At 36.2% G+C, this 25,075-nt stretch overlaps 4 protein-coding genes across 9 annotated transcripts in view; 3 read left to right on the top strand and 1 right to left on the bottom strand.

Annotated features, from left to right (window-relative positions):
* The window catches only part of LOC132176414 (calcium-dependent lipid-binding family protein), a 97,838-nt gene extending 92,843 nt beyond the window's left edge, over window positions 1-4,995 (bottom strand). For both annotated transcript variants that reach the window (XM_088513857.1, XM_088513856.1), the window contains exons 1-3: window positions 4,760-4,995; window positions 2,249-2,330; window positions 1,857-1,960 (exon numbers count right to left, since the gene is read on the bottom strand). In XM_088513857.1, the coding sequence (XP_088369983.1) occupies window positions 1,857-1,960; window positions 2,249-2,330; window positions 4,760-4,774 (201 nt within the window). In that variant the 5' untranslated portion in view covers window positions 4,775-4,995. The remainder of the gene's footprint in view (window positions 1-1,856; window positions 1,961-2,248; window positions 2,331-4,759) is intronic.
* A 5,826-nt stretch (window positions 4,996-10,821) lies between these two features.
* On the top strand, window positions 10,822-15,356 carry LOC132166914 (Pectin lyase-like superfamily protein). Of its 2 annotated transcripts, XM_088513935.1 has the most exons (7): window positions 10,822-10,907; window positions 12,381-12,845; window positions 12,938-13,105; window positions 13,197-13,241; window positions 13,341-13,548; window positions 13,640-13,721; window positions 14,525-15,356. In XM_088513935.1, exons 2-7 carry the CDS (start codon window positions 12,441-12,443, stop codon window positions 15,030-15,032), a joined length of 1,416 nt encoding a protein of 471 aa, XP_088370061.1. In that variant the 5' UTR covers window positions 10,822-10,907; window positions 12,381-12,440; the 3' UTR covers window positions 15,033-15,356. The 2 variants fall into 2 exon arrangements, with proteins under 2 accessions (XP_088370061.1, XP_059433755.2); XM_059577772.2 differs by lacking the exon at window positions 10,822-10,907 and having other exon boundaries at window positions 12,243-12,845.
* Window positions 15,357-15,614: 258 nt separating this feature from the next.
* LOC132165066 (outer envelope protein) lies at window positions 15,615-18,245 on the top strand. 2 transcript variants are annotated; one of them, XM_059575578.2, is made up of 5 exons: window positions 15,615-15,722; window positions 16,207-16,289; window positions 16,399-16,575; window positions 16,684-16,882; window positions 17,937-18,245. In XM_059575578.2, exons 2-5 carry the CDS (start codon window positions 16,231-16,233, stop codon window positions 18,123-18,125), a joined length of 624 nt encoding a protein of 207 aa, XP_059431561.2. In that variant the 5' UTR covers window positions 15,615-15,722; window positions 16,207-16,230; the 3' UTR covers window positions 18,126-18,245. The 2 variants fall into 2 exon arrangements, with proteins under 2 accessions (XP_059431561.2, XP_059431556.2); XM_059575573.2 differs by having other exon boundaries at window positions 16,227-16,289.
* A 2,541-nt stretch (window positions 18,246-20,786) lies between these two features.
* EMB2786 (COMPLEX 1 LYR-like protein) lies at window positions 20,787-23,826 on the top strand. Of its 3 annotated transcripts, none has more exons than XM_059592590.2 (5): window positions 20,787-20,866; window positions 21,909-21,992; window positions 22,153-22,197; window positions 23,038-23,135; window positions 23,338-23,826. In XM_059592590.2, exons 2-5 carry the CDS (start codon window positions 21,939-21,941, stop codon window positions 23,447-23,449), a joined length of 309 nt encoding a protein of 102 aa, XP_059448573.2. In that variant the 5' UTR covers window positions 20,787-20,866; window positions 21,909-21,938; the 3' UTR covers window positions 23,450-23,826. The 3 variants fall into 3 exon arrangements, with proteins under 3 accessions (XP_059448573.2, XP_059448564.2, XP_059448580.1); XM_059592581.2 differs by lacking the exon at window positions 20,787-20,866 and adding an exon at window positions 21,291-21,598; XM_059592597.2 differs by lacking the exon at window positions 20,787-20,866 and adding an exon at window positions 21,324-21,598 and having other exon boundaries at window positions 23,453-23,826.
* Window positions 23,827-25,075: the final 1,249 nt, after the last annotated feature.

The raw sequence follows: 25,075 nt of genomic DNA on the forward strand, positions 1-25,075 counted from the left end.
ATTGAATCCTGCTTGACCGGCGGGTGACCCGCCTCACCCATTTAAAAAATAATAATAATAAATAAATAAAACCTAACAGAAAAGGCAGCACATGCATCTCTCTCCCTCTCTCTCTCTCTCAGCACACCGCACAGAAAAGGCCACATCAACACCCACAACCTCCATGGTTCTTTTCCTCAATCAATACCCACAAATTAAAGATTTGTCGCCATTAAATATTTGTTCTTTTCCTGATTCTTTGTTTGCTACAACTTCTGCATCTAGATCAAATTCATCGAAAACCCATTAAAGAAAAAGAAAATGGTTTCTGGAGATGACACAAGGAAAAAATAAATTAATTAATTAAAAAAAAAAAAAAGAAAAAGAGAGACGAGAGAAAGAAGACAGTGATGCGAGAGAGAGAGAGAAAAAAAAAAAAAATAGTTTTTGGAGATTTAAAAAAACAAAATTAATAGGTAATATCGATTCATAAAGCGCAAAGGGGCGCAACCCATGTACACAGGTGGTATACAATAAAGCACAAGTATACAATAGCCTTTAAGCTGAGAATAAAGCACATAAATCTAAAAATTCAGCAAGCGTTGAAGCTTGCAACGAATGCCACATTACTCTCCACGAGTAAGTGTTTAGAGCACCATTTTCTTCAACTCGATGAGTCCAAGTTCACGGTCATCAAAGCTCCATGCATTCCTTTCTCTCCATAGACACCACATTACACACAAAGGAACCATTCTCCAAATTTGCAGAATTGTACGATTACCCCTTTGTCCCCTCCAACTTCCCAACATTCCTTCATCCTACCCGGCATCACCCACGTAACACCAAACAGCACAAGAACCATGCTCCATACCTCAATAGCAACCTCACAATGCAATAATAAATGATCAATTGATTCTCCACTGTGCTTACACATACAACATCACTCTGTCACTATAATGTTCTTCTTACGTAAATTGTCCAAGGTTAATATTTTTCTCAACACCGCCGTCCACACAAAAAAAACCACTCTCTGAAGAGCTTTACTCTTCCAAGGACCAACAACCGGTGCCGGATTAACCATTACTTGATAGTATGACTTCACTTCAAAATTCTTCATCTTCGAGGGGATCCAACAAATTTTATCCACACCACCATGCCTAATTTGTTAGGTCGAATAAACATAACATTCCAATGAATTTGTTGTGTCGTGTTCGTGTTTTAAATTTTCACCCGTTTATCTAAACGGGTCGTGTTCGGGTTGAGACTAATCGGGTGGCGGGTCAATCGGGTCGCATTTAGTTTGACCCACCAACCCGTTTTGCCACCCCTATGCTAGAGACACGTGAAGCGTTCTCCCCACTAAGAAAAAATATTTTCTTCACAAGGTTCATAATATTTCAATCGATAATGCATATAAACTTTCACATTCTCATTTTTTATACAGTAGTAAAATACTGATAAGAGGGGGGAAAAAAAAAAAAAAAACTTCTAATTTCTATGTATCTATCAGTAACGTGAAAGAACAGCCCAACGATGTGCCAGAGGAGACATCTGAAGAATCCTCCGCCACGACAAAAGCATCTCTTCACAAAAACATCTCTCTTTTTATTTTACAGCCCACTACATGTGAAAACAGCAAAACATAATGAATTTCTCCATAAGAAGGGTTGCGATTTGGTACATTTTATATCACCCATGTAATAATTATGGCTTAAAAAAAATTACAGATTACAAAGACAAGAGCAATGCTCATCCTTCTGAAAATACTAATTATACCCACTAAAAGAATGATTAAAAAAAAAATTATGGATAAAAACAAAAACAAGTATCAGAATCCAAATCTCAGCCAGTGTGCAAGCAATAACAACAAATGCTACCTTTAATGTTATGGTACCAACAAAACCAGCTTTCACAGTGACTGGAAGTTTTAGTGAATTTAGAGCCTCCGCCTTCAATTTCAAATCCTTGAGAACAACATCACCTGTGAAAAAAACACATAAGAAACATCATTTGTGAGGGAAAAAAAATCTTTTAACCTGAAAAAAGTAATTAATCTTGACCAAGCTGACATGATGTTGTCAGCCAATGCCATATCAACAAGTCAAAACGCATTTGTACCAATGAATTCCAGCATGTTTCACTTATCCAGTAAACATATTGCTTCGACAGGAAACAACAACTCAAATTGTTGAAATCCTAGCTCAAATAAGGAGGTGAACAGGAACAGTAAACCATGGCATACAAGCACACTGAAGATCGGAGGACAAACCTTTCCAGACACTGATTCTTAAAGCATCAACTGAGAGCCCATGGACATATTCACCCAAGTACCTTCGAAGCAAATGCAGAACCTACCGACAAAGATCATAAGCAACTATTTTATCCACATGATTTCCAAACAGAATTGCTAAATTTCATTAAGTATTAAACCATCTCATATCCACAAGATTTAAGAAAAGTTATGTAAAACAACTCCAGAACAATAATTTAATAGGAATTTGTTTACATAACTTGTCTTAAAGCACGGTATGAGAAAACAGAGAAAATCAGAAGAGATTAAAAAGCATAAGGACATAGTCTAGATAAATAGTTCAAACTTTTAGATAAATGGTTCAAACTTCTAAGTTTTGCCCATCTAAGCGCAAGCACAAGAGAGTGCCATGTCCTCTAAGATTTTTCTATATTTTAGATTTATAACATCATCCATTCAAAAAAAATAAATAAATAAACACCCTTTATACACCCTATTGAACCATATAAGCAATTAACAACTTTCTAAAACTCATCTTATACAATAGGGTGATGTATCAAACTACATTTTTCATTCCTAAACCCCTTAATATAATTAGTAATATTCTATAGCCATGTTTCATCTAAGACTCAGAAAAAACTGTTAGAAATATTAATAACAATGTCATCTACTTGTGAATGTGTTTGGTACAGGACACCAGGATCAAATGTTATGCATGTATCTGGATGTACAATTTATGAATTTATGAGTCATTGTGTGGGTGCGTGCATAGTATCAAATTGTTGAATATTATGTAGTTGTGTCTCACAGTGAATTAAGCACAAAAAGGTTTTCCTAATTTATACAAGACAAAGATTACCATTCACACCAAAAGGCAAAAATTTATTTGATAATTGATAAAATATATTTAAAAGAGCCAAAAGGGGCAAAGAAACCTAAGTACATAAGGAGTCTACAAAAGGAGAACCCCAAAGAAAATCAAAAAAAAAAAAAAAAATGCCTAAAGTGTGCCATAAACCCTACTTTTTTTTTTGTTATAATTAACTCCTACCTAAAATTAAAGAGGGGCTATCCTAACAGTGAAGGTGTGTCCTCTACATATCTATAAGTATTCGAGAAGTATCACATGCATGTTGAAATTTATAATTTTATTTCCAAATTTTTGCAAATCACATATGTGGCTGGGATTATCCAAGTAGTATCATTGTAAGGTATAAATAGTGCTATAGTGTATATGCCATTTCTAGATTTGAGAATTTGGCAGGCGATAAGTTGATTGCATGACCCAAAAACTATGCAACCAAGGTAAATTCTTCTTGACCTTTCACCTAAGCTTTTTAAAACCAATTAAGTATTGGCAGTGCAGGCTACATTTACAAGAGCCTAAGCAAAGACTGAGCCAAGTGTACATAACTATTTACAGTGGTTGAGAAGGCGATTTCCTTTTATTGTGATATAAATTAATGCAACAGAAACTTTGATGTGCATTCTCATTGCAACACTAAGCGACAAAACTACCTAGGCACACCTAGGCACCTGATCCCACTCAAGTTCTCATAACAACTCAGTTCATTAGTCTTTTTTAATATCAGCTAGCAATTTACCAACGCGGGTAAGCATTTGAGAGAACCCTGTTTCACAATTTGAACTTTAGTATCAATTCTGATCCGAAATGCAAAATTTTCATAATAGAAGGGAAATCTGCCCGTTGTTCCCACATATTATATTCCATAAGGACCAACCATTGATCATCTTTACACATATTACATAACCTGGACATTTCAGCCACAATTATCTTATCTTCTTCCCACAAGAGCTACTCTTCACTTTTCAAAACTGCACCAATTTTAAATCTCATGTCCTTTCTTGTCTTGCCACTCATTACTCCAACATTCTCATTTTCACTAAATAATTCATATTTGAAGCGTCTTTGAGCCAGAAAGTGTGATTGGACTTGCAATCTCCTAGTATAATTATCCTTTCCACTAAAATGTATCGGACCGTTCTTGACGAATCTTTGAAAAACAAAAACGTATAGCAACACTTGCAACTGGACGTTTAGTCCAAATTCAGCTTGAACTATTCTGAGTCAAAGAGTATTGGACTTTTAGGTTCATTTTAACCTTCACGCCCCTCGGCATGCACGCTAGTGTATCCAACGCAACTCAGGAGACGCTTCCTATTACGCTACAATGTCTAAACATTTCAAACCCCAGTAAATCAGTTCCCAATACTAACCTTAGCTCCGGTCTCAAATTCCCCACGTAAGATTAAGCTATGTCAACCAATTAACAAATAAAAAATGATAGCATATTTCAAAGTCAAAAGAAAATGGAGCAATAGCAAGACATTGCCAAACAAAAACTCCATAAACACTTAGCAAATATCCAAACAACAACCATATCAAAAATCAACAAAAACAAATAATATACAATGCTGTAATTCAAGCTCTTTGTCAAATTTCACAAACTATCAAATGAAAATTCAAGTGAATCATCGCCAAACTAGAATTTATATTTAGAGCCGTACGTGAGCCTCGAACATGGTGACGAATCGAGCCGATTCGTACTATCGGCTAAAACATGAACGAGCTTACAACCCGATCAATCCACAAATCGACGACGATGGAGGGTCAAGAATCGCCATATAAGTCTGAGAATCCGCACCAAAACTCTAGGGTTTGCTTGTTCAATGTCAAACGCCTTGTATTTCTGTGACCTGTAAACAGAAAGGAGCCTAGCGAAATAGACAGTTCTGGGCGTAAATGCGAGAAATAGAATAGCGAAACTGTGTGTGCCTATGCGATTCTGCGAAACGTATATTATATTTAGGACGGTCATTTTAAATTTTGTAAAAATTACACGAAGGTGCCCGATCAGTTGCATGTATCGTTGGTCCGTCTTTGGTCTTGTCTAACAAGGTTTACTTTTCTATTTTTTAAATAAAAATAAACTTTAGCCCCTAATTATTATTATTTTTTTTTTCAAAAAAATATTATTATTATTATTATTATATTTTTATTTACCCCTTCAAAACTTTAAAAATAAGTCGGCCTTCTATACTACAATCGCAAGTCAAATTAGGCACTTCGTCATAGCACTAGCAACAGACATTTTATAACTCATTCTCTTTCTTATATATAAGAAAAATCTCAAAAAAAAATCACAAAAAGTCATGCAACAGCTTCCCTAAACATTGAGAATGTTATAATGCTACCCAATGTGTAGGGAACCAAAAAAACTTCCTTATACATTATTTTAATATAAATATTTATCTTTCTTCTCTCATCTCTCAACTTTTTGCCTTTTATTAGGGATTGTGTTGGGATTTTGTCAAAAATTGGACTCTACAATTTTAGGTATGAAACTTGTATTTTGAAAATAAATAATATTTTTAATAATATAGGGAAAAGTACGAGAAGCTATTGTGAGAGCACTAGCAGCCGCTTCCCTTTTATTTTTCCTAAGTTTATAGCACAAAACTACTTTTTGATTCCCTATGAAATATATTTCACAATAGTTTCCTTTACTTTTCCATATACCATTAAAATATTATTTATTTACAAAATACAAGTTCTCTATCTACCCTCAATTTTTTTTTTCACAAAATTTCAACACAATCTCTAATTAAAAAGACAAAAAGATGAAAGATGAGATAGGAAAAATAAATGTTTATATTAAAATAATTGTTCCCTACACATTAGAAAATACTGTAGCAACCCTTTATGGTTAGTTAAATATAAGGAATCTGATGTGAGTAAGTTTTTGTGGTTTTCTTTAAATTTTCCTAAACACAAGGAAGACCCAAATTTGCGCCCAAACACCTCTCCATGCTTCCCATGGGAAAAGGATCGTAGCCATTTAGGCTCATTTTTTTCGACATAAAATAGTTTACATCGGAAAATATTTTCAGGAAAGTCATTTTTCCTAAAAATGTTTTATGCTGAAAACATTTTACGCCGTTTAGCGTGCACACAAAAAATCAAAGTTTTTTATATATTTTTTTCAATAAATCATATTAAACTCTAAATTACGAAAATGTCTTGACAAAGTCTTAGAGGTGTTCGAACCAAGTCCCGCAAGGACCCCACTGCGACTCACCCGGGACTCGCCCGGACCCCACCTAGACCCTATTAAGACCCTATCAGGATCAACTCGAGACCCGGCAGGACCCGTCCAAGACCCGACATGGACATTTTCACAATTTAGTGTTTAATATGACTTTGTGTACACACCAAATACTGTAAAATGTTTTTTAGGGAAATGTTTTCTGCTGAAAATGTTTTTCATTTTCCGATGTCGGGGACCCGACCGAAACTTGCCTGATTTTTCGTACATGTCAAATATTGAAAAATATTTTATAATAAATCATTTTCAATGAAAATGTTTTCTAAAAAATTATTTTCAAGGAAAATGTTTTCTACCGAAAGGGCGGGTCCTGAGCAAATCCCGGTCAAGTCCCGGAGAGGTATCGGGCAGGTCTCGACGGGGTCTTGGGCTGATCTTGATAGGGTCTGTCGATTTGAGAATGAGATGCTGAAAGTCAGACCGAAAATTAATAAAGAATTTTCAGTTGAAGGAAAAATATTTTCCGTTGAGCACAGTTTTACGTCGTACTAAACACCGTAAAATGCAAAAATCATTTTATGAAAATCATTTTACGTTGAAATAAACGGAGTCTTAGTGCATTTAGGAGAGTAATATTGTCTATTTATTTTTTAGACAAAATGTTTTGGACAAATATACCTTCATAATTACACTAAATGAATACTCTAAATTTCAAGTGAATTAGAGAAGATCTGTTTCCCTTCCTATGAAAGCAGCCCATCCTTGGCAGTGTTTTACTTTCTCTTCCAGCATAATCTAACTCCGAAGGATTTAAGCAAGCACATCGGAATTATCTCATGACAACCAAAGATAAAGGAAAAATTACACTTTACCCCTCCTAAGTTTGGGGCGATTGTCAATTCGACCACAAATGTTTCAATTTTTGTAATGCACCTCTCAAAACTTGCAAATTTTTTTCAATTTGACCAATTTCATCCAAAAATTCCCATATTGCCCCTAATTTTTTTAATTTTTAATTTTTTATTTTTAAAAAAAAATTTGGGTTGCAAAAATGGCCAGATGGCCAATGGGGTGGCTAGCCACTCCCAATATATATATTTTAAAAATTTGTTTATAAAAAAATAAATTAGGAACAATATGGAAATTTTTGGATGAAATTGGTCGAATTAAAAAAAAATTGCAAGCTTGGGAGAGTGCATTGCAAAAATTGAAACATTGATGGTCGAATTGAAAATCACTTATAAATTATTGGATTAACTTTATTGATGGAGTAAAATCAAATAATTTACGGGTCCTCCATATTAGCTCAATTGGTACAAAAATTAAGTTTTTAGATTGACTCTAATCCTTAATATTGACGAGGCAAACAGGAAAGCTCAAGTGCATCTCCATTGATTTTCAATTGCCCATGTCACATTGGAAAGTGAATGATCTATTCGTGGTAATACACTCATTTACATTCAATCTACGAACAAAGCCATTATATACGGTATATCATGCATATGCTGGCGAGAGAAAAAGGACAACAAAGCAAAGCATATTTTCGGATTTTCCGATGACGAAAGACGTCATACCGGACAAAGCAAAAAAGTTGCTGCTTATTCTAGTTGGCCAGTCTTGGCCGTCCTCCTGTCCGCCGTTTCTACGTCACACCACTGCGGGCCGCAACTTTACTAGGTACTATATTAAATTTTTCATATGCTAGGCTTTATTTTATTTTATTGAACCATTAAAGTTCCCTACGTGCACGCATGATAGGACGTCCATGTGGTACCTGGGCCATAGACGAAGCCCAATTGCAAGTGGTTCTGATACATCACGGGCTTTTGAGCCGCCACATTAATGGACTTTTTTTTTTTTTTTGGTAAGTCACATTAATGGACTCAGTTTTGATAGTACCCAGCGTTCTTTGTGCTTCATGCTCCTCAACGGAGAAGACAAAAACCTATATATAGTTTATTTGATAAAATTTTGAGAATTGTTTTGAGTTTTGAATTTTGAAAAAAAAAAAGTAAAAGTTGAAAATTGATTTGGTGGAAGTCACGTTTGAGAAAAGCTGAAAAATGATTTGATAAAATTTTAGAAGTGTTTTGTAAAAATTTAAATGTGAGATTTATTTTTATAACATAAAAAAAAAGAAGTAAAATTGTAGCACCATAGTAATGGTGCCGCCATTATGGTGGTGCTCCGGCTGCCCTAGCAGTGGCCACCAAATCTGATTGGCGGCCACTGCATGGTTGTTAAAACTAGCTGGCGGCCACCACATGATCCCAAACTAGACGGTGGGTGGCCACAATACAATAAAATTCAACGGAGAAGACAACATTTTTTTTTAATTTGTTTTTTTTTTTTGGAAAAATGTTTTGTATTTTATTTTCTTAGAATTTTATTTTTTATTTAGAGAACAACTTTGTAGTTTGTTTTCAAAAATAAGATGGAATGAAAGCTATATATGAAAATCCATCTAGTTAACCTAATTTGGGAAAGAGATGTGCTATATGTTCATACATGTTATAAGACCCGAGCCCATGGGCCCGGATCATCAAGGAATGCCAATATGGGCTTAAAGCTTCCACTAGCACAGGGCCAGCCCAAAAAGGTCTAGCTTATCAATTGCTCAGACTATCGGATGAATCTCCTAGATGCTATATTATAATCATCGAGGGGTAGGTACCCGAGGATACAAGTATAATCGGAAGAAAGCTATTCAATGATCATTAAGAGGAGGCATCAGTTATTAGTAAATGCTTATAAGCGTTACATGCGCCCATAAAGTCATCTGAACATTAGATTCGATTATCCGAACGAAAGATCTTGTCATCAACTCTCCATCAGTTACACGTGGATCACAAATTCTCCGCCTGGCCATCACTAACTTTCCATTGGTTACACCTAATCCCGGATCCTCCGCCCGGCTGGTATTCATTATCTCATTTAGTGGCTATGCTATAAATAAAGAAGATAACCAACAAATAAAGGTACACGCTCAACTCATTTTCAAATATACTATCATCCCTACAAAGAAGGTCATTGACTTAACCATCGGAGAAAGATTCGCCGAAAACACCCTAGTGAGCTCTCTTAACCATCTTTTTATCTTGCAAATCAAGAAGGAGCAACATTAAAGAGGCAACTTGCTTCCCCTTGAATTCACTTAACCGAAAACTGTTTTAACACTATGTATTATCTCCTGTCATTTCACTTTTCAAATCTACCATTGAATTTATATGGCTATGTGTAGGACTCATATGACTCTACAAACTCAATATAATTTAAAAAAGTATGAGAATGAAAAAAGAATCAAGAGAGAAAATGAAGCATTTTCTTTTGAGAAAAAAAAATCAACCGTTAAAATATGGACAAAGTTTTACAATCTTTTATTACCAGACACTCCCATATTTCGCATAGTTGTATTGAGCACAAGTTTTCACCCAAAAGTCAAACGAGTATGAGACATTAATGCAAATTAAAACCAATCGCGCGTTGTGCTCTTTCTACAGATAGAATTCGAGTGAACATTTCACTAACATAAGGTTTACTAATACTCCCTCTTTTCCCCTCTCTCACATTGACTAGAATGGAAAAAAAAAGTTTACTAATTTGAAATCCATAGTTTTTTTTGGCTCCTTTATATTTTTTACTTGTCCACACAATAGAAGGAAAATGAGAAATTCAAATTAGTAACCTCCACTTTATTAGACGTGGTCCACAGCCGACTGAACTACCCTTACTTTTTTTTTTTTACTTTTGGATGAATGACACTCTCTCTGGTATTGCAGTTAACTAGAGAAATCATTACAACATATACAACAAAAAATATAGCTCTGAAGAAATAGGTGCTGGCCGCCGGGATTTAATAAAATCAGACCACCCAAAATTCTCTTGGTGATGGATCGTCAGTGCCCAGCCATCTATTTTTTATGCTTGTCTCTTTAAATTGTCTCTCTTGTTGTCTTGTAAGCAATGTAAGTACCAAGTTTAGGGTATCTAACCATTAATAATCCCTTAATTAGTACGTAATCCTTCTGTCACCCGTGACACACAGAAACACCAACCCGTGAAATCGCAGCTGCCACGTGCCGCCATTCCATCTTCCCATTGCGTGAGAGGAATCTAGAGATGGTCACCTCAAATTTCAGCAAATTCAACTTATAGCAGCATGTGAATTTTGGTGTTGGAACTCTGATAGAGAGAGCCTCCCTCTCTCCCTCCCTTCCGTCACAGCGGGTGGCAGGCCCCACACGTGGCCTACCCAGGCGGGCCCCGCCAGCCACAAGAACCCAATAAGAGAGAACGTACGTGGGATGCATGTATCTGAATCCGACGTGTCATGGCTGAAGGCCATGAAACATAAAATCATCACCCTTTCAAGTGTCAGGAAACATAAAAAGTGCTCTAGGAACCGCCCGTGAGAGTGTACACGTGACAGACGGAGACAAACACATGCATTTACCAGGCCATCTTTCTAATAACCCCTATAAAAAGCCTCTCCCAATTCACATTTTTTCACAACCAACATGCAATTGCTACACTACACATCGACATTGGCTTAATTTGCACGGTGATCGAAGCAATTCCCAAGCTCCCTAGAATCCTGTAACGTGACTCAGGTGAACTCAATTCTTCATTACTTCTGTTGATGCAATTGTTGTGTGTGTATAGTTTGTTTGAAGAGCAATCACGTGAGAGTTTAAAGTTTGTTTGGAAGGGTTCTTTATTAGGAGGACTTTCTAGCTAGCTAATGGGCCCATCGGGATTGGATCTACCCGTGGATGGTTTAATCCTATTGTCCCGCGCCTACTACATGCTTCCTAGCTACTTCCATGGCCACAAGAAGCAAAACAACAACAAAGAGTCACGAGTTCTATTGCTTTTACGTCAAAACCACCACATTCACCCATTTGCTACTGCTATTTTTTTAAAAAAAAATTTAAAATTTAAAATTTTTATATCCTCTCATCCTTACATTGAAAATATCATTGGAGATCTTTCTGTCTCCTCTCTGTCTTTCTCTCTCTCTCTCTCGATCTTATCACTAAAAGAGTTCATGAAAGAACAGCAATATATAATATACGTGTCACATGAAATATAGTTTATGATATGATTGATGGTAAAAATGTGATATTTACACTGCTTTAATTTTAGTAGAATGTCCTGAGGGAATAAAACATCTCAATCAATATTCGATGCTTAAGTTAATTAGCTCACGAGAGAGATGGAATAGTACTGGTTGGGAAGCATTAGAATGCTAATTAATTATCTAGACTTTGGAATTTGATTCCTTTTACACCAACAAGGGCAATTGCAGTGTTAATGCTTTAAAAATTTATCTTGAAGCATTGATAAGTAGGAAGATTTATCCTGCACTAATATTATTAATTGATATGTTCATGTACTCTACAAAAGAGTGAAAAGGAGAGATGCCTCGTATGACAGCACAGCTCATGATACGAGGACATGAAGAACACATTTGGTTTGGCACGCTTTTCTAGGAAATAAGAGCCTCAAATAAGTTCACAAGAGCAAAGTACTATTGAAGATGCAATTCCTCACAGCTAAAAGTCACTAAAAAGAACAGAGTAGGAAGAAAAAAAAAGAAGAAAAAAAGAAAAAAGAAAGGTGATATAAGAATTGAAAGAAAAGGAAACACAAATCTTTGGCCCACATGGCATTGAAGCAAAAATAGGAAAATAGCATGAGACTCATGAGAGAAAGAAAGGTGTGAGAGCATCAGAGATAAAAATAAAATCCACAGAAGAACAAATTTACACTACTCTGCCAGGCTTTCCCACAGAAAGCCAACCTCCAAAAGCCTTCAAAAAGCCTCCAGCCGTTCTCCTAAAGACAATAACATTTTAGTCTACCTGAACTTGACACGTGTCAACCTTATGCATGAGAACAGTACTTCAGAGAAACTTTTAGTTTTGAGTATAAATAAGAGCCTCTGCTTCAACTGGTCCTTGCCAGGATAATTTATTTGAGGCCTCTAGAAGTGAACCCTCTTTAATTTCTTCTTTCTCCTCCATTAGTTTTCTGCAGTAAGCTAGAAATCTGAGTGTTGGAAGGTTTTTGTCACTTTTCAGTGGAACATTTTGGGCAGCATTCTGTGGTTCTTCAGAGTTTTGAAGATTGCTTTGCTTCTCATGGACCTTTCTCGCACGCTATTAGTCATTTGGGTGACAGCGAGCTTTATCTTTCAGAACTCAAACAATGTGGAAGGAAGATTCCATTACCACAAGAAGCAGAAGAACAAAACCCCCCCTGCAGCCTCACCCCCTAAACCTCCAGGGCATTCATCCCCTGCTATTCCTCCTCCTGCAATTCCTTCCGACCCGCACCCTAATGATCCCGGTAACTCCTGTGTTTTCGATGTAACATCTTTTGGGGCAGTTGGAGACGGTGCTGCTGATGACACTCCTGCGTTTATAGCAGCATGGAAAGCTGCTTGTGCAGTAGAGTCAGGTGTGGTCCTGGCTCCAGCAGATTATAGTTTCAAAATCACTTCAACAATCTTCTCAGGGCCATGCAAGCCAGGACTTGTATTCCAAGTAAGTATTCAAATAAAGATTCCTCCTTAATTTCTTGGCCCTCACTAATTAAATTAATTAATGATCTAACATTAAGCTTCATATGTGAAAAGGTGGATGGGGTGCTAATGCCACCCAACGGACCAAATTCCTGGCCGAAAGCGGATAGCCGGAAGCAATGGCTTGTGTTTTACCGACTAGACCACATGACTTTCACAGGGACAGGAACCATTGAAGGGAATGGCCAGGAGTGGTGGGCTCTCCCATGCAAGCCTCACCGGGTGAGTTATCTATGTGAAATTATATGTATCTACTCATTCCAAGGAAATGAAATATTACATTACTAAAATCCTAGAAATATGCAATTTTCAGGGTCCTAATGGATCGACAATGCCAGGGCCATGTGACTCCCCTGCAGTAAGTAGAATCATCAAAAACCCAATTCAAATATTTGAAAAAGTTCAATCTTTTTCACAGTCTTAACTACAATCTTATTTACCTTTTTTTAATTTACAGTTAATTAGATTCTTCATGAGCTCCAATTTGGTGGTCAGCGGTTTAAAGATCCAAAATAGTCCTCAGTTCCATATGAAATTCGATGGCTGTGATGGAGTACTGATAGAAAAGCTGTCAATCTCTTCACCAAAACTTAGCCCCAATACCGATGGGATCCACATTGAGAACACCAAATCGGTTGGAATATACAACACCATGATAGGAAATGGTAGGGAAATAATCTGTCTTCCGTACTCAGTTTGGGTATTTAGTATTATGTGTTAGACAAAATAAAATAATGCAAAATTTGATTAAAACAGGCGATGATTGCATTTCGATCGGACCGGGGTGCTCAGATGTTGACATTGAGGGTGTCACATGCGGGCCTAGTCACGGGATAAGGTGCTCATCCTTTTTCTTAAACAAATTGAAAGCTGAAATCCGGCTTTTTTATCTTCCAACTGCTTGAGTGAAGCTACAAGCTACTTTGCAATTATTACCCTTCAGTCTTAGCTAAATTTCTGTGATAATTTTAGACTATGTCTTTTGCTTTTTGGTTGAAAAAAATGTTTTACTGTGACATGAAAGTAGTTTTAAGTGTTTTGTGGGTATAAAGCGATTCTTTTAGTTCGGTTTATCCGAAAGCATATTAAACAAAAAACATTCTGTGGCCACTATAATAGATCCACCAGCATGTTGGAGGTATCTCCACAAGGGTAAAAAACAAAAATTGATAATATTTGTGTTAAAAATATTGATTAAATAATTAAATTTATATATTTTTTTATTGGCTTAATCTTTTGAGATAAGTGGTAATTTAATTATTTTAATATGGTATCAAAGTCAAAAGCTCTAGGTTCAAACTTTAACTTCATCAGTTTACCTCGCGTCAATTGAATATTCAACGCATTGATCTTCACCTATTAAATGATAGTTTAATAATTAAATTTACCCTTTTTTTTCTTTCTTCCTATTTGGAACTGACTGATAATTTAACAATTTGAAATCTCTAGATTGGCATCCCAATTGATGGGGTTCAGTCCTAAAGCCGTGAAGAGAGAGGAAACATAAGAAAAAGGACAAAAGATAATGATTAAATATTTCATTAATGGAGGAACTCTTGAGACAATCATTTAGAATCCAATAATGAATGAAGGTTCATAAGCAATAAGGCTAACGATTTCATTCATTATCTTTTTGTGCAGCATTGGAAGCCTTGGAGTGCATAATTCCCGGGCGTGCGTTTCCAACGTAACAGTACGCAACGCAGTGATTAAGGAATCCGACAATGGGCTGAGGATCAAGACATGGCAAGGTGGAACAGGCTCTGTAACAGGGATATCATTCGAGAACATCCAAATGGAAAACGTCATGAACTGCGTAATAATAGACCAATATTATTGCCTCTCAAAGGCCTGCTTGAACGAAACTTCAGCCGTATATGTCACGGACGTGGCCTTCAGGAACATAAAGGGCACCTATGACGTGCGCAGCCCCCCAATCCACTTTGCTTGCAGCGACACCGTTGCTTGCACAAATATCACACTTTCGGACGTGGAGCTTCTCCCACATGAAGGGGAGCTAGTGGATGATCCCTTCTGCTGGAATGCTTATGGAAATCAGGAAACCTTGACTATTCCTCCCATTACCTGCTTGCGAGATGGGGACCCTCAGAAAGTGGTAGAGCTCTCCCAATATGGTTGCTATGGATAGTGTTACAGTGTATACTGTATAAAGCCCAAGAGGCCCTTATCTGTAATGGGTCTTATTATTACTTAGGCTCCATCCCTATTTGGGTTTCCCCCCATTATTGTGTGATGAGATGTATTATGGGTCTACTTCATTGGGCTTATGTTGTAATAGATTGGATTCTTACGTTAAAAGTATAAGATCGAAATATCATTTGGGTGATTAGTTTGAAATAAAGGTCATGAGATGTAATATTATATTTATGGTTCTACCACTTTGGGCCTATGTTGTAATAGATTGGATTCTCACATTATATAAAGTATAAGATTGAAATGAGTTTGAAGACAATTTCGTTCAATATGTGATTGGAACTTAAAATTGGTGAGAGATTTTTTAAGTTTTATATATTTATGGTTCACTTAACTTCTTTAAATTGCTATTTTAATAATAATTTACTCCAAAACTATTAATTACGACAATTTATTCTTTAAATTATTAAAACAATAACAATACACCCTGATACTAGCAACAAAATGACAAAATTACCCCTATAAAATTTTTAATAGAACAAAAATATCCTTAAAATTTGACACATATCCCTTTCAGAGTCTCACAGCTTCACGCCTTCACCGAAAGTGAAGTGGAACATCAGACGCTCAAAGCGTCGCGATAGTACCGAAGCCCATCCCTTCAACAACTTATTTGAACTCAAAGGTAAGAACTTTAACCTTTTCTTGATCGTTTCATTTCGGAGCAAAGGTTTGGAGTATAATTTCTTAATTAAATCCATTCAATTCTCTGTTTCTCGAATATCTGATGTAAACTTATTTTCTTTTTTTCCAAAATTTTGTAAAATTCGAGCTGCTTCAGCATTCTCTTCTTTAGTGATTATTATTTTTTGAATTGTTTAATCATTGCAAGTCTGGCATTTAATTTGACTGTAGATTTGTTGAACTTAAGTACTTCCATAGTTCGTTGAATTCTTAGGTAGAATCATTTTCATGTTGATTAAGTTCTTCAAACCAATAGGGATTTCGTTTATTATTGTGTTTTCCAATAGGATTATGTTGTTGATGAGAGCATATAAGTTGAGGCTTATTTTGACTCTATACTTGAATTCGTCAATTTGTTGATATCCCAATTCTATATATAAATTATTTGTTCCATATGTGACAATTTCGTGATTACCCATTTGAAGATTATCGATATATTTGACAGAGATATGGTTTTCCTGTGCTGGGGTCGGCCCTCTCCTCAAGAACAGAAGGCCTGCATCAACAAGTATAAATGCTTTAATTTGGCTTAAAGTTCTCTTTTTGTCAACGAAATTGAAATCTTTGTTTGTTAAATTATGTTATCTGAACTTGTTTATGATACTTATTTACACAAGGTCAGGTGCATTCAACTATGACTCTAAATTTAGAGGAGCCAGTGCTAAGCCACTGTCTTTCCTCCAAGAAGATAAGGAGCTCTCAAAAGACGGGTTCTTACTAAACCATTCTCGCATGTTAGTTGGTTCCGGTCTTGAGACTTATGAAAAGGGCAAGAGCGCTCTCCAGAATTGGAGGTGTGGGGATATTGTGTTAGATGTAGAGATTTTTTATTTTTTATTTTTTTTATTTTTTTTAAATGGGGATGGAGATCCTAATTCCTCGACTTAATCTGATTACTGCAGGCATTTTGGACTGAATTGGGCATTTGTTGATCCCAAGACACCGATTCAGAGTGGAGTCAAGTTCTGTGTTTGCCTCAAGGAGTTTTTCCCATGGCTTATGATGCCTCTTCAGGTTGTATACGTACATGAGAAGAGAAAGGCTAACAAGGCCATGGTTTCTTTTGGTTTTGGAAGCGGTACCCTCCAAGGTCACCTCCTGGTTAGTGCCTTTTCACTTGCTCATTATATTTTATAGCTAGGAAACTTGGGTTGTTTAGATACTCTTCTTTTTCCATATTTGTAGAAAATAGAGACCAGGGCTTAGGTTGGAAGATGATTTTAACGTTTTCTGGGACAGTCTGACTTGAGCTTGTATTTTTCTAAAACATTTTCTTCAGAGTTGCCAATGATTTATTGGACCAGGTGGCCGGTTTATTCAATAGTTTTTTATTCTCTGTCTATCCTTCTTGATGACTCTTTGTTCTAATGTTTTCCCTTTGGAAGATTAGTACTAGCTGAATATGTCTTAGATGTTATTCTGGTGATTTAATAATTTATTTATCCATTTTAGCTCTTATGCTCACAGAACACCAACCATTTTCTAATTGTGTTACACTGCCTTGCACTTCTTAACTATTTCTTTAAAGTAAAATTATTTATTATTTTATGTTAGACGATTATGTTACCGAGTAGGCATGGTAGATATGTGATAGCTTGGTCAAAAGCTCTTGCAATTGTTTTAGCTTGTTGCAACTCTGTGGACTCCGCAAGTTAATAAGGGCATGTTCCATACCCTCAGTATCTTGATCATCTAGACATGCTAGTGAGGGAATCAGCTGCAACCAATCTATTATTTTCTGTGAAGTTTTTATATTCATAGAGTATGCCATATCCTAAGAGACAAACTCTTTTTATTTTTATTTTCTTATATCCTAAGGGAATTGGCTGCAACTGATAGTTTTTTTAACCTATCCGCCTGCCCGAGGTAATGAGGCTGTAAGAGTAATGGACGAATTTTTCCCCATGACCTAGGGCGGGCAAAAATCCGCCCATTTGCAGGTGGATAGCGGATATTTGGGTATGTTGGGGGTGGATACAGGGTCGGGGTATGGCTGAAATCTGTCCATAGGGAATGGTGCTCAGCCCTAAAATTGACAGGCATATGCATGCAGTTTCACCTTAATTAATGGTTAAATTATCTTTTAGCGTGCTAAACCTGCTTCAATTTGATAAACGCTTACTGTCACTAATATGTGCATTTTGCTGGAAAGCAGGCTGGTGAAGAACGTTTCTCAATTGAGTTGGATGAGAACAACCAAGTGTGGTATGAAATACTTTCTTTCTCAAAACCTGCTCACTTTTTGGCATTCATTGGGTACCCATATGTATTGCTAAGGCAAAAGTATTTTGCTCATCAATCTACCAATGCAGTTCTGAAGCAATTGACTGGTTCACAGTATTAATGTGAATGTAATTGTAAATTCTAATTTTACAAAAGCTTCATGCATTCTGTGCATATAATTTTCCAGCCAACCATGCTATTTTGCTGCATAGATCATGAGGATCCTCCTCTCTATGAAGAAATCTCGTCTTGGTCATTATCAAGTAGATATTTGTTTTGAGTAATGTCACACTCACTCTCACATTCCTTAACGTAACTTTTAAACTCAGTATTGGATCAAAATCCAATAATGGAATCCTAAATTTAATGGTGATTTTAAAAGTTACGCTAAGGAGAATGAAAATGAGAGTGTGAAGAGTGGGAATGTGTGTAGCATTACTCGTTTGTTTTTGCTTTTTTGAAATTTTTTTTTTTTTTTTTTTTTTGGGGTGGTACTAGCCCCCCCCCCCCCAAAAAAAAGAAGAGAAAAAGAAGCAATGTTCTGCTGTGAAGTCCCCACTGTATGTCTCATGCACAAACCTAGTCATCAAGACAATTGTTGGAGTTTTAGTTGATTTTGTCAAGGTCAAGACCACTGTAAAACTAATTAAGGTAGACAATATATGCTGTGTCATGTGAAGGATATTAAAGATCATTTTTCTTCTTCCCCTCATTAGACCAGAATAATCAAGGACTAGGACCGGGAAATGATTGGCATATCTCCCAGTGGTGTCCGTCGAATCTCTGTCCGGTTCTCTCCAACTTTTTATCACGAAAATACTTGCTATACATTTTGTTTGTGGTCAATTTTGGACTAAACTTGAGCTCCGTTAGAAAATATATATATATATACATATATATATAAAACAGTATCATAACTTGCGTTAAAGCTTAAAACTTTAAAGAAATGATACGCATACTTTTGAGTGTTTACCTTCTCATGTGGCAATGAAAAATATACATTTCACTGCCACTTCAGAGAGTGAATACTTGAAAATAAATACTTGAGAGTATGTGTAGCACTCTTAAAAACTTTATTGGTAGGTGGGATTGAGATTTTGCTATACTGAAGGCATTGTATCGGCTGCAATCCATTTTATATGGATTAATTATTTTAGATAAATAGTTTAGACCATGACAAAATAAGAACGAGGTTTGGAGTGCCAAAGGATTGTTGAACCACAATCTTTGGCTATAAGGGTTGTTCTGTCACCTCTATGGGGTGGTTAGGGGTGAGCAAATAACTTAATTGACTACAAGTATGGTTCAGCTGCGGCTGGTCATTGGGAGTGGCCAAGCCATTTCCTTGACCAAAGAGGTGGTTTGTTGGTTTGCCCACCTCTAAACCTCTCTTTCACAGTGGTCAACAGAAGTGGTTTGACACAATTCAATTTAGAGGAGATTGTGACGTTGCTAAAACGCTTAGACACCATTAATGATGTCACATTCGTAACATTTACAATGCTATATATATATTGGCCAAATGGTATAATATATCTCAAATACTCTATTGAAAATTCGACGACTTCTAATAACAAGAGTGTCCTATGAATAATCAAGAATATTCATGTAAAAATTGATGATTTATAAATAATATAATACTTTTTTATCACTTTTGTAACCTGCTTACAAATTCAACCCCACTTAAATAGACTTTCGGCTTATTGATTAGAACAATTGTTTGCTACTACCTCGTTGAAAAATTGAACTGAAGTCAATTGTCTATAATCCAATCTTGTGTTAGCCTTTTGGTCGGTGAATGGGCCATCGCTAAGCTCAATTTGGGGGTGGTTTGACTCATTTTTTGGGAAATAATATACAGACTCTTGCAAATGTAATGTCATCCTCAAACTAAAAAAAGATAACATTGTTTGCATTGCAAGGCTCATTCCTACTCAATCTGTCAATTGTTCCATCTCAACATAGAATGAAAAAAAAAGAAGACAATTCAGGGTTCCCACCATATCCTTCACTTTCTCTCTTCTCTCTCAGCAGCTAGAGCAGCTTCTTTAGCTCTGGTAATTGCAGTGCTATGTGGTCTTAATTGCCTTATCGAGTCAGAATATATCAGGTGGAAAGGAGCAAGATGTAATTTGCTCCACTTGGTTCTTGTAGAGCCATTCGTCTCTTTGGTATCTCTCAATAGAGTGTTTCTCAGTAAAAGCCGAAGAAGAAGAAGAATTATAGTACAAAGAACAAATGGGGTGAAAGTTTACGGATTTGGGTTTTCTGAAATGGGTTGAAGATAAAGATAACAGTTCATGAATGAATGAGAGACTCGGAAAGAGAGAGAGAGAGAGAGAGAGAGGGAAATAGTTTTTAGAGCACTAGCAGCAGCTTTCCAACCATTTTCCCTCAATTTGGGGGCTTCTATGTAGGTGTTTTTTTAATATTTTCTCTAAAAATAAGAAAGGGAATATATTATAGGGAGTCTGTTGTTGCTAGTGTTCTTAGGGAACTTATAGGTTCTGTGCAATTCTATCTTTTGATTTAATTCAACGGCCCAGAAATTGTTACGTCATCAGTCCGCTTGAATGGATTCAACTATGATCCTCCAAAAAAAAACCTTTAATCCGGATGGCCGTAAAACATCACTTTTATAACCTCCAATAAATTATTGACACTTAGCCAAAAAAACACCAAATAAAATAGTAATTAAAACACCGAATCTTTAAGCCCAAACCTTTCTCTTTTTTTTTTTTTTTTTTGGGACCTTTTCTCCTATTCATTCCCAAGGCCAAGGTCGGCCACTGCCCAACGCCACCGTATTTTGGGTTGCAATTCGTTATCACTTTGGCTGTTTGGTTTGTTCCTTCAAGCAAGGTGAGATTTTTGAAAGAAAAAAATTGATTTGTCTGGTAGGTTTGTTCCACTGCCCAACCTCTGTTTTTGTAATTTTTGCTGAATTATTATTGCTTGGCCGATATTGATAGAGTAAATTTAGTAGGCCAATTTTTCCACTGATTGACCTTGCTTGGCCTTTACAATTTATGTTTGTTCCACTGCCCATGATCTGGTTGTTGGCGTTTGCGAGTACCGATTGCATTGCAGAATGGATGAATAGAGTTATATGGGAATCAAATCGGCAAAGTCTTAATGAGAAAAGTGATGGCCATAGTTTCACAGTGACAACTCGTCGGAGTGGGGATGATATGGGTTGTTTTATGACATTTTCATTTCTATTTTATATGTTGCCTTTTGCTGATGTGTTCAATTTTAATTGGAGGCTGTGAAAGTAGTGTTTTAATGACCGGATAGTAAGAGCTCTCAGCCTCTCATCCTCAAAATTCCCAAATGCCTTCTATCGCCTCTGCAACAGCCATCGAGGCAACTACTCAATAAGTTTGTTGAGACGACAAGGCTACTTACCAGCACAAATAGTATAGTCGCCGCAACAATTACCTTTTAAGTAACAAAAGCACATGCCACTATCTTATTTCTATGACATTGATAGTTGAACTCTCTTTCCGTTGCCGCTATCGCCGCCTCTTCTCGATTAGTGGTCTTTGATCGATTAACATCACTCCGAGTCTCTTCTACTTCATTTCTCATTCGGTCAGTTCTCTTCCCATAATTCTCGTGGTTTCCCTTTCATTTCGAATCCCCAACCAAGTGCTCTGGACCAAAATTTAGTTTTCCCGCAAACTGTTCGACAATTGGTCTCTGTGAAATTTCGTAATGCAGTTCAACAATTTTTTTAGCTTCTTGATTGATTTGATTCTTATTGATTGATAAAAGATAAATCACACTGTCAAAAATATGTATAAATGTATTATTTCCATTTTTTCCAATTCTCCGTCATGATTCCCATAAAGATTGTGCTTTGAAGCTAATGGTGATTGTGGTGATTGTCTTTGTCTCACAGTTATAACAATTCGAAACTAATCGAGGAAACATGCCGTCTCTGCAAACCGTGCTGCCACCTGAACTTGCCAACAATGTGATTAGAGTTAGTATCAAATTCTTCTCCATTCTATATGTTCTGCCATTTTTATTTATTATACAAAATTCCCTTTCTTTCCAGCCGAAGATAATTTTTTTACTCAGAGTTACCGTTTACAATATACAATCTGTTGCACCCATTTCCTGATTCATGCTTCTTGTTGTAGCTTTACCGTGAATGCCTTCGAAGAGCTAAATATATCGGTCAACGGGTATGCAAAGCTTCTATCTATCTATGCTAGAGTATATATGTGTGAGTGATTAAGCCTTACTTCGAGTGGTAGTCATAAGAATGAGAAAGTCTCATGCCTGGTAGTCATAAGAATGAGTAGGAATCAGTATTAATCATAAGAGTGAGTGATTGATATAAATAGTTGGGCCCAACCCTGTTTGCATAGGCTTAAGCTTTTTGGTTGAAGTAGTGTCGTTTATATGTTATATCTAGGTGTCACTTGGATACAGTCTCTCTCAAACTCATAGATTTTGTGGGATTTTAAAGTTGGTGTATATTTCATTGTTAGATTCAACATTCGCTACTCTTTTGGGAGATTATTACTGAATATACTATTTTGTGTGAAAAGTGCTATCAGATGATCTAATTCTCTATCAGCTAAGTGGGCTGAAGTTAGAATTTTTGTGACCCTATAAATCAGTTTGAATATTAAGTAGAATATATGCTGTTGAAGGCCAACATTATGTCTAATATGTTCTTTGGGGAAAGTGTGTTTTTGTATTTTAGATCGTCATCTTTCATGTCTGTCTTAGTCATAAGTAGAATCTGCAGGGCCTTCGATTCAATTATTGTCATGGATTTATAGAATATAAACAGATATCCTGCAAAAAATACCACATTTCTTGGGCCTTGGCCGAGCAGTAATAGTAAAGAGTACTTGGCCTTTTTTTAATCGTACCTGTGTGGATTCTCGTTGCAAAATATAAGCTCACATTTTAATGATTTTCTTTCCAGTCACATTTGGAAGATATTTGATTTTGTTTCCATTCATACTGAGAAGATACTGGAAACTTACTTTGGGCCTTTGTTTATTTTGCAGCAACATAATACAGAGCTTCTAGTTGATATGGTGAGGCAGCAGTTCAAAAAAAACATGCTCGAGACAGATCCAGAGAAGATTCAAAAGTTGAAGGATGAGTGAGTTTCAGTTTCTCTAGTTTATTGCATTGATTTGTGCATGTTTTCTGGTTGTATGTGGAATATAGTGGTAATGATTTCTATTGGTCATCTTATAATTCCAGAGTGCATCTTACTGGGTTTGCTTGGTCCTCCAATTATATAATTGACCTTCTTAATTGTTTCTCTTTTTCTATTCTGTTTCATGGTTGAACCGGAAAAGCTGGATTGAAGTCCCAGACGTTTTGAAACTGATAAACAAACACAGTTTCTTATACTGCTTTTTTTATGATAAAAGTGTTTTCAAGTCTCTAATCTTTGTCTCCTTTGTTTGACAGTGCGGCGAGGGGACTCATAAATCACATACTATACGAGTCTGAGAAGATGTCTGGTCGTAAATTCAGCCAGAGCTCTTGATGCTGTTCAGAATTTCTAGTTCCGAGTTTTTAGTTGGTGTATCAGATCATGTTCTCATAAAATTGAGGAATAATAATCTGAGGCTTAATGGTCCCAAGGGTGCTTGTTTATGAATGAAATTTGCATACTTGGGAATTGCACCCGAGCTCTTGATGTTCAGAATTTCTAGTTCCGAGTTTTTAGTTGGTGTATCAGATCATGTTCTCGTAAAATTGAGGAATAATAATCTGAGACTTAATGGTCCCAAGGGTGCTTGTTTATGAATGAAATTTGCATTCTTGAGAATTGCACGGTTGCCTTTTCTACATTGTTTACTTTGCATTTAATAATACCGATGATTCATGATACATGTCTCTATGTAAACAACCTACGCTTTTTGTATGTTAAATTAGTGAAGCCTAGAATTCCATCATCTGTTATTCATTTTTAGTAATTTCAATCTATCCCGTCTTGATTTAGAGATTCAATATTCACTTTCATCATCCATGATCAAAATTAAATGCGTATTCAGTTTTGAACATTACTTTCTATCATCTCTCTTTATATTCATTGTTTGATTGATCTTTTTATTAATTTGTCTGAAATCTAAAGAGAATTTAAGAGTTTTCTTAATTTCAATATAAAAGGAGATTCTGGAATGACTACAAGGGACTTGACGAGTCAATTTGCTGTGAAAACTACTACACTCTTTGCGCACATTCCCCTGCAATTGAACACTTGAGGACCCAACAAATAGTTCCCATTGATGAAGTGTGTGTGAGGATTGTAGCCACTACTTTAACTGCATCCCTGTGCCAACAACCTTCTTTTCATCATACTTTGCTTGTCCATATTCTACCTACTCAATCCATTCAATACTGCAGCAATGCCAACCTTTTGTTGGCTTGTGATAATATTCTGACAATTTTAACCTAAAAGGTTTGACATCGAGAGTTTCTTTCTTTTCTTTTCTGTCTTGACATTGAAGGAGCATTAGGCTTGTGTTTTCGTAACTTTCTCTCTTGTTTGGGAAAAGGCATAGTAACAGGAGTAAAAGCATCATCCAATAGGAGCAAAAGCAAGCTTATTGCAAGGCTCAAAGACATAGAGGACTAGAAGCAACATCTCAGGAAGGTGTGCCCTTAAAACTCAAAAACTGCTAAAATGGCTAACGTATTGGTAAACAATAAATAATTCATGTACAATGATTTTCTTGTATACTTGGATTATGCCTAGATGAGTAGTGAACTTGTATGCTTATTGGTAGACTGTCAGCAGCACTTGAAGTGTTTTAGTGTGTGAAAGACGATGTCTTCATGTCTTTTGTGGTGTCTATGAAGGAAAAAGAACAACTTTTGAAGACCGTTGGAAGATATTGAAGGAGCTTCGGCCTTTTTCCTTCAATATTCTGCATCTTTGGACAGTTATTTTTGTTTTCCCTTTGGTTCTTACTTCTTAGTTATCATAATTTCCTTGTTCTTTTCTTCTTCTAGCTAAGTATTGCCTCGTATATACTTTATGTGTACCTAGAGGCACTTAAAACTGACATTTCTATTAATTTTATA

This window comes from Corylus avellana, chromosome 2, assembly GCF_965113065.1.
Source record: "Corylus avellana chromosome 2, dhCorAvel1.hap1.2, whole genome shotgun sequence".
NCBI lineage: Eukaryota > Viridiplantae > Streptophyta > Magnoliopsida > Fagales > Betulaceae > Corylus > Corylus avellana.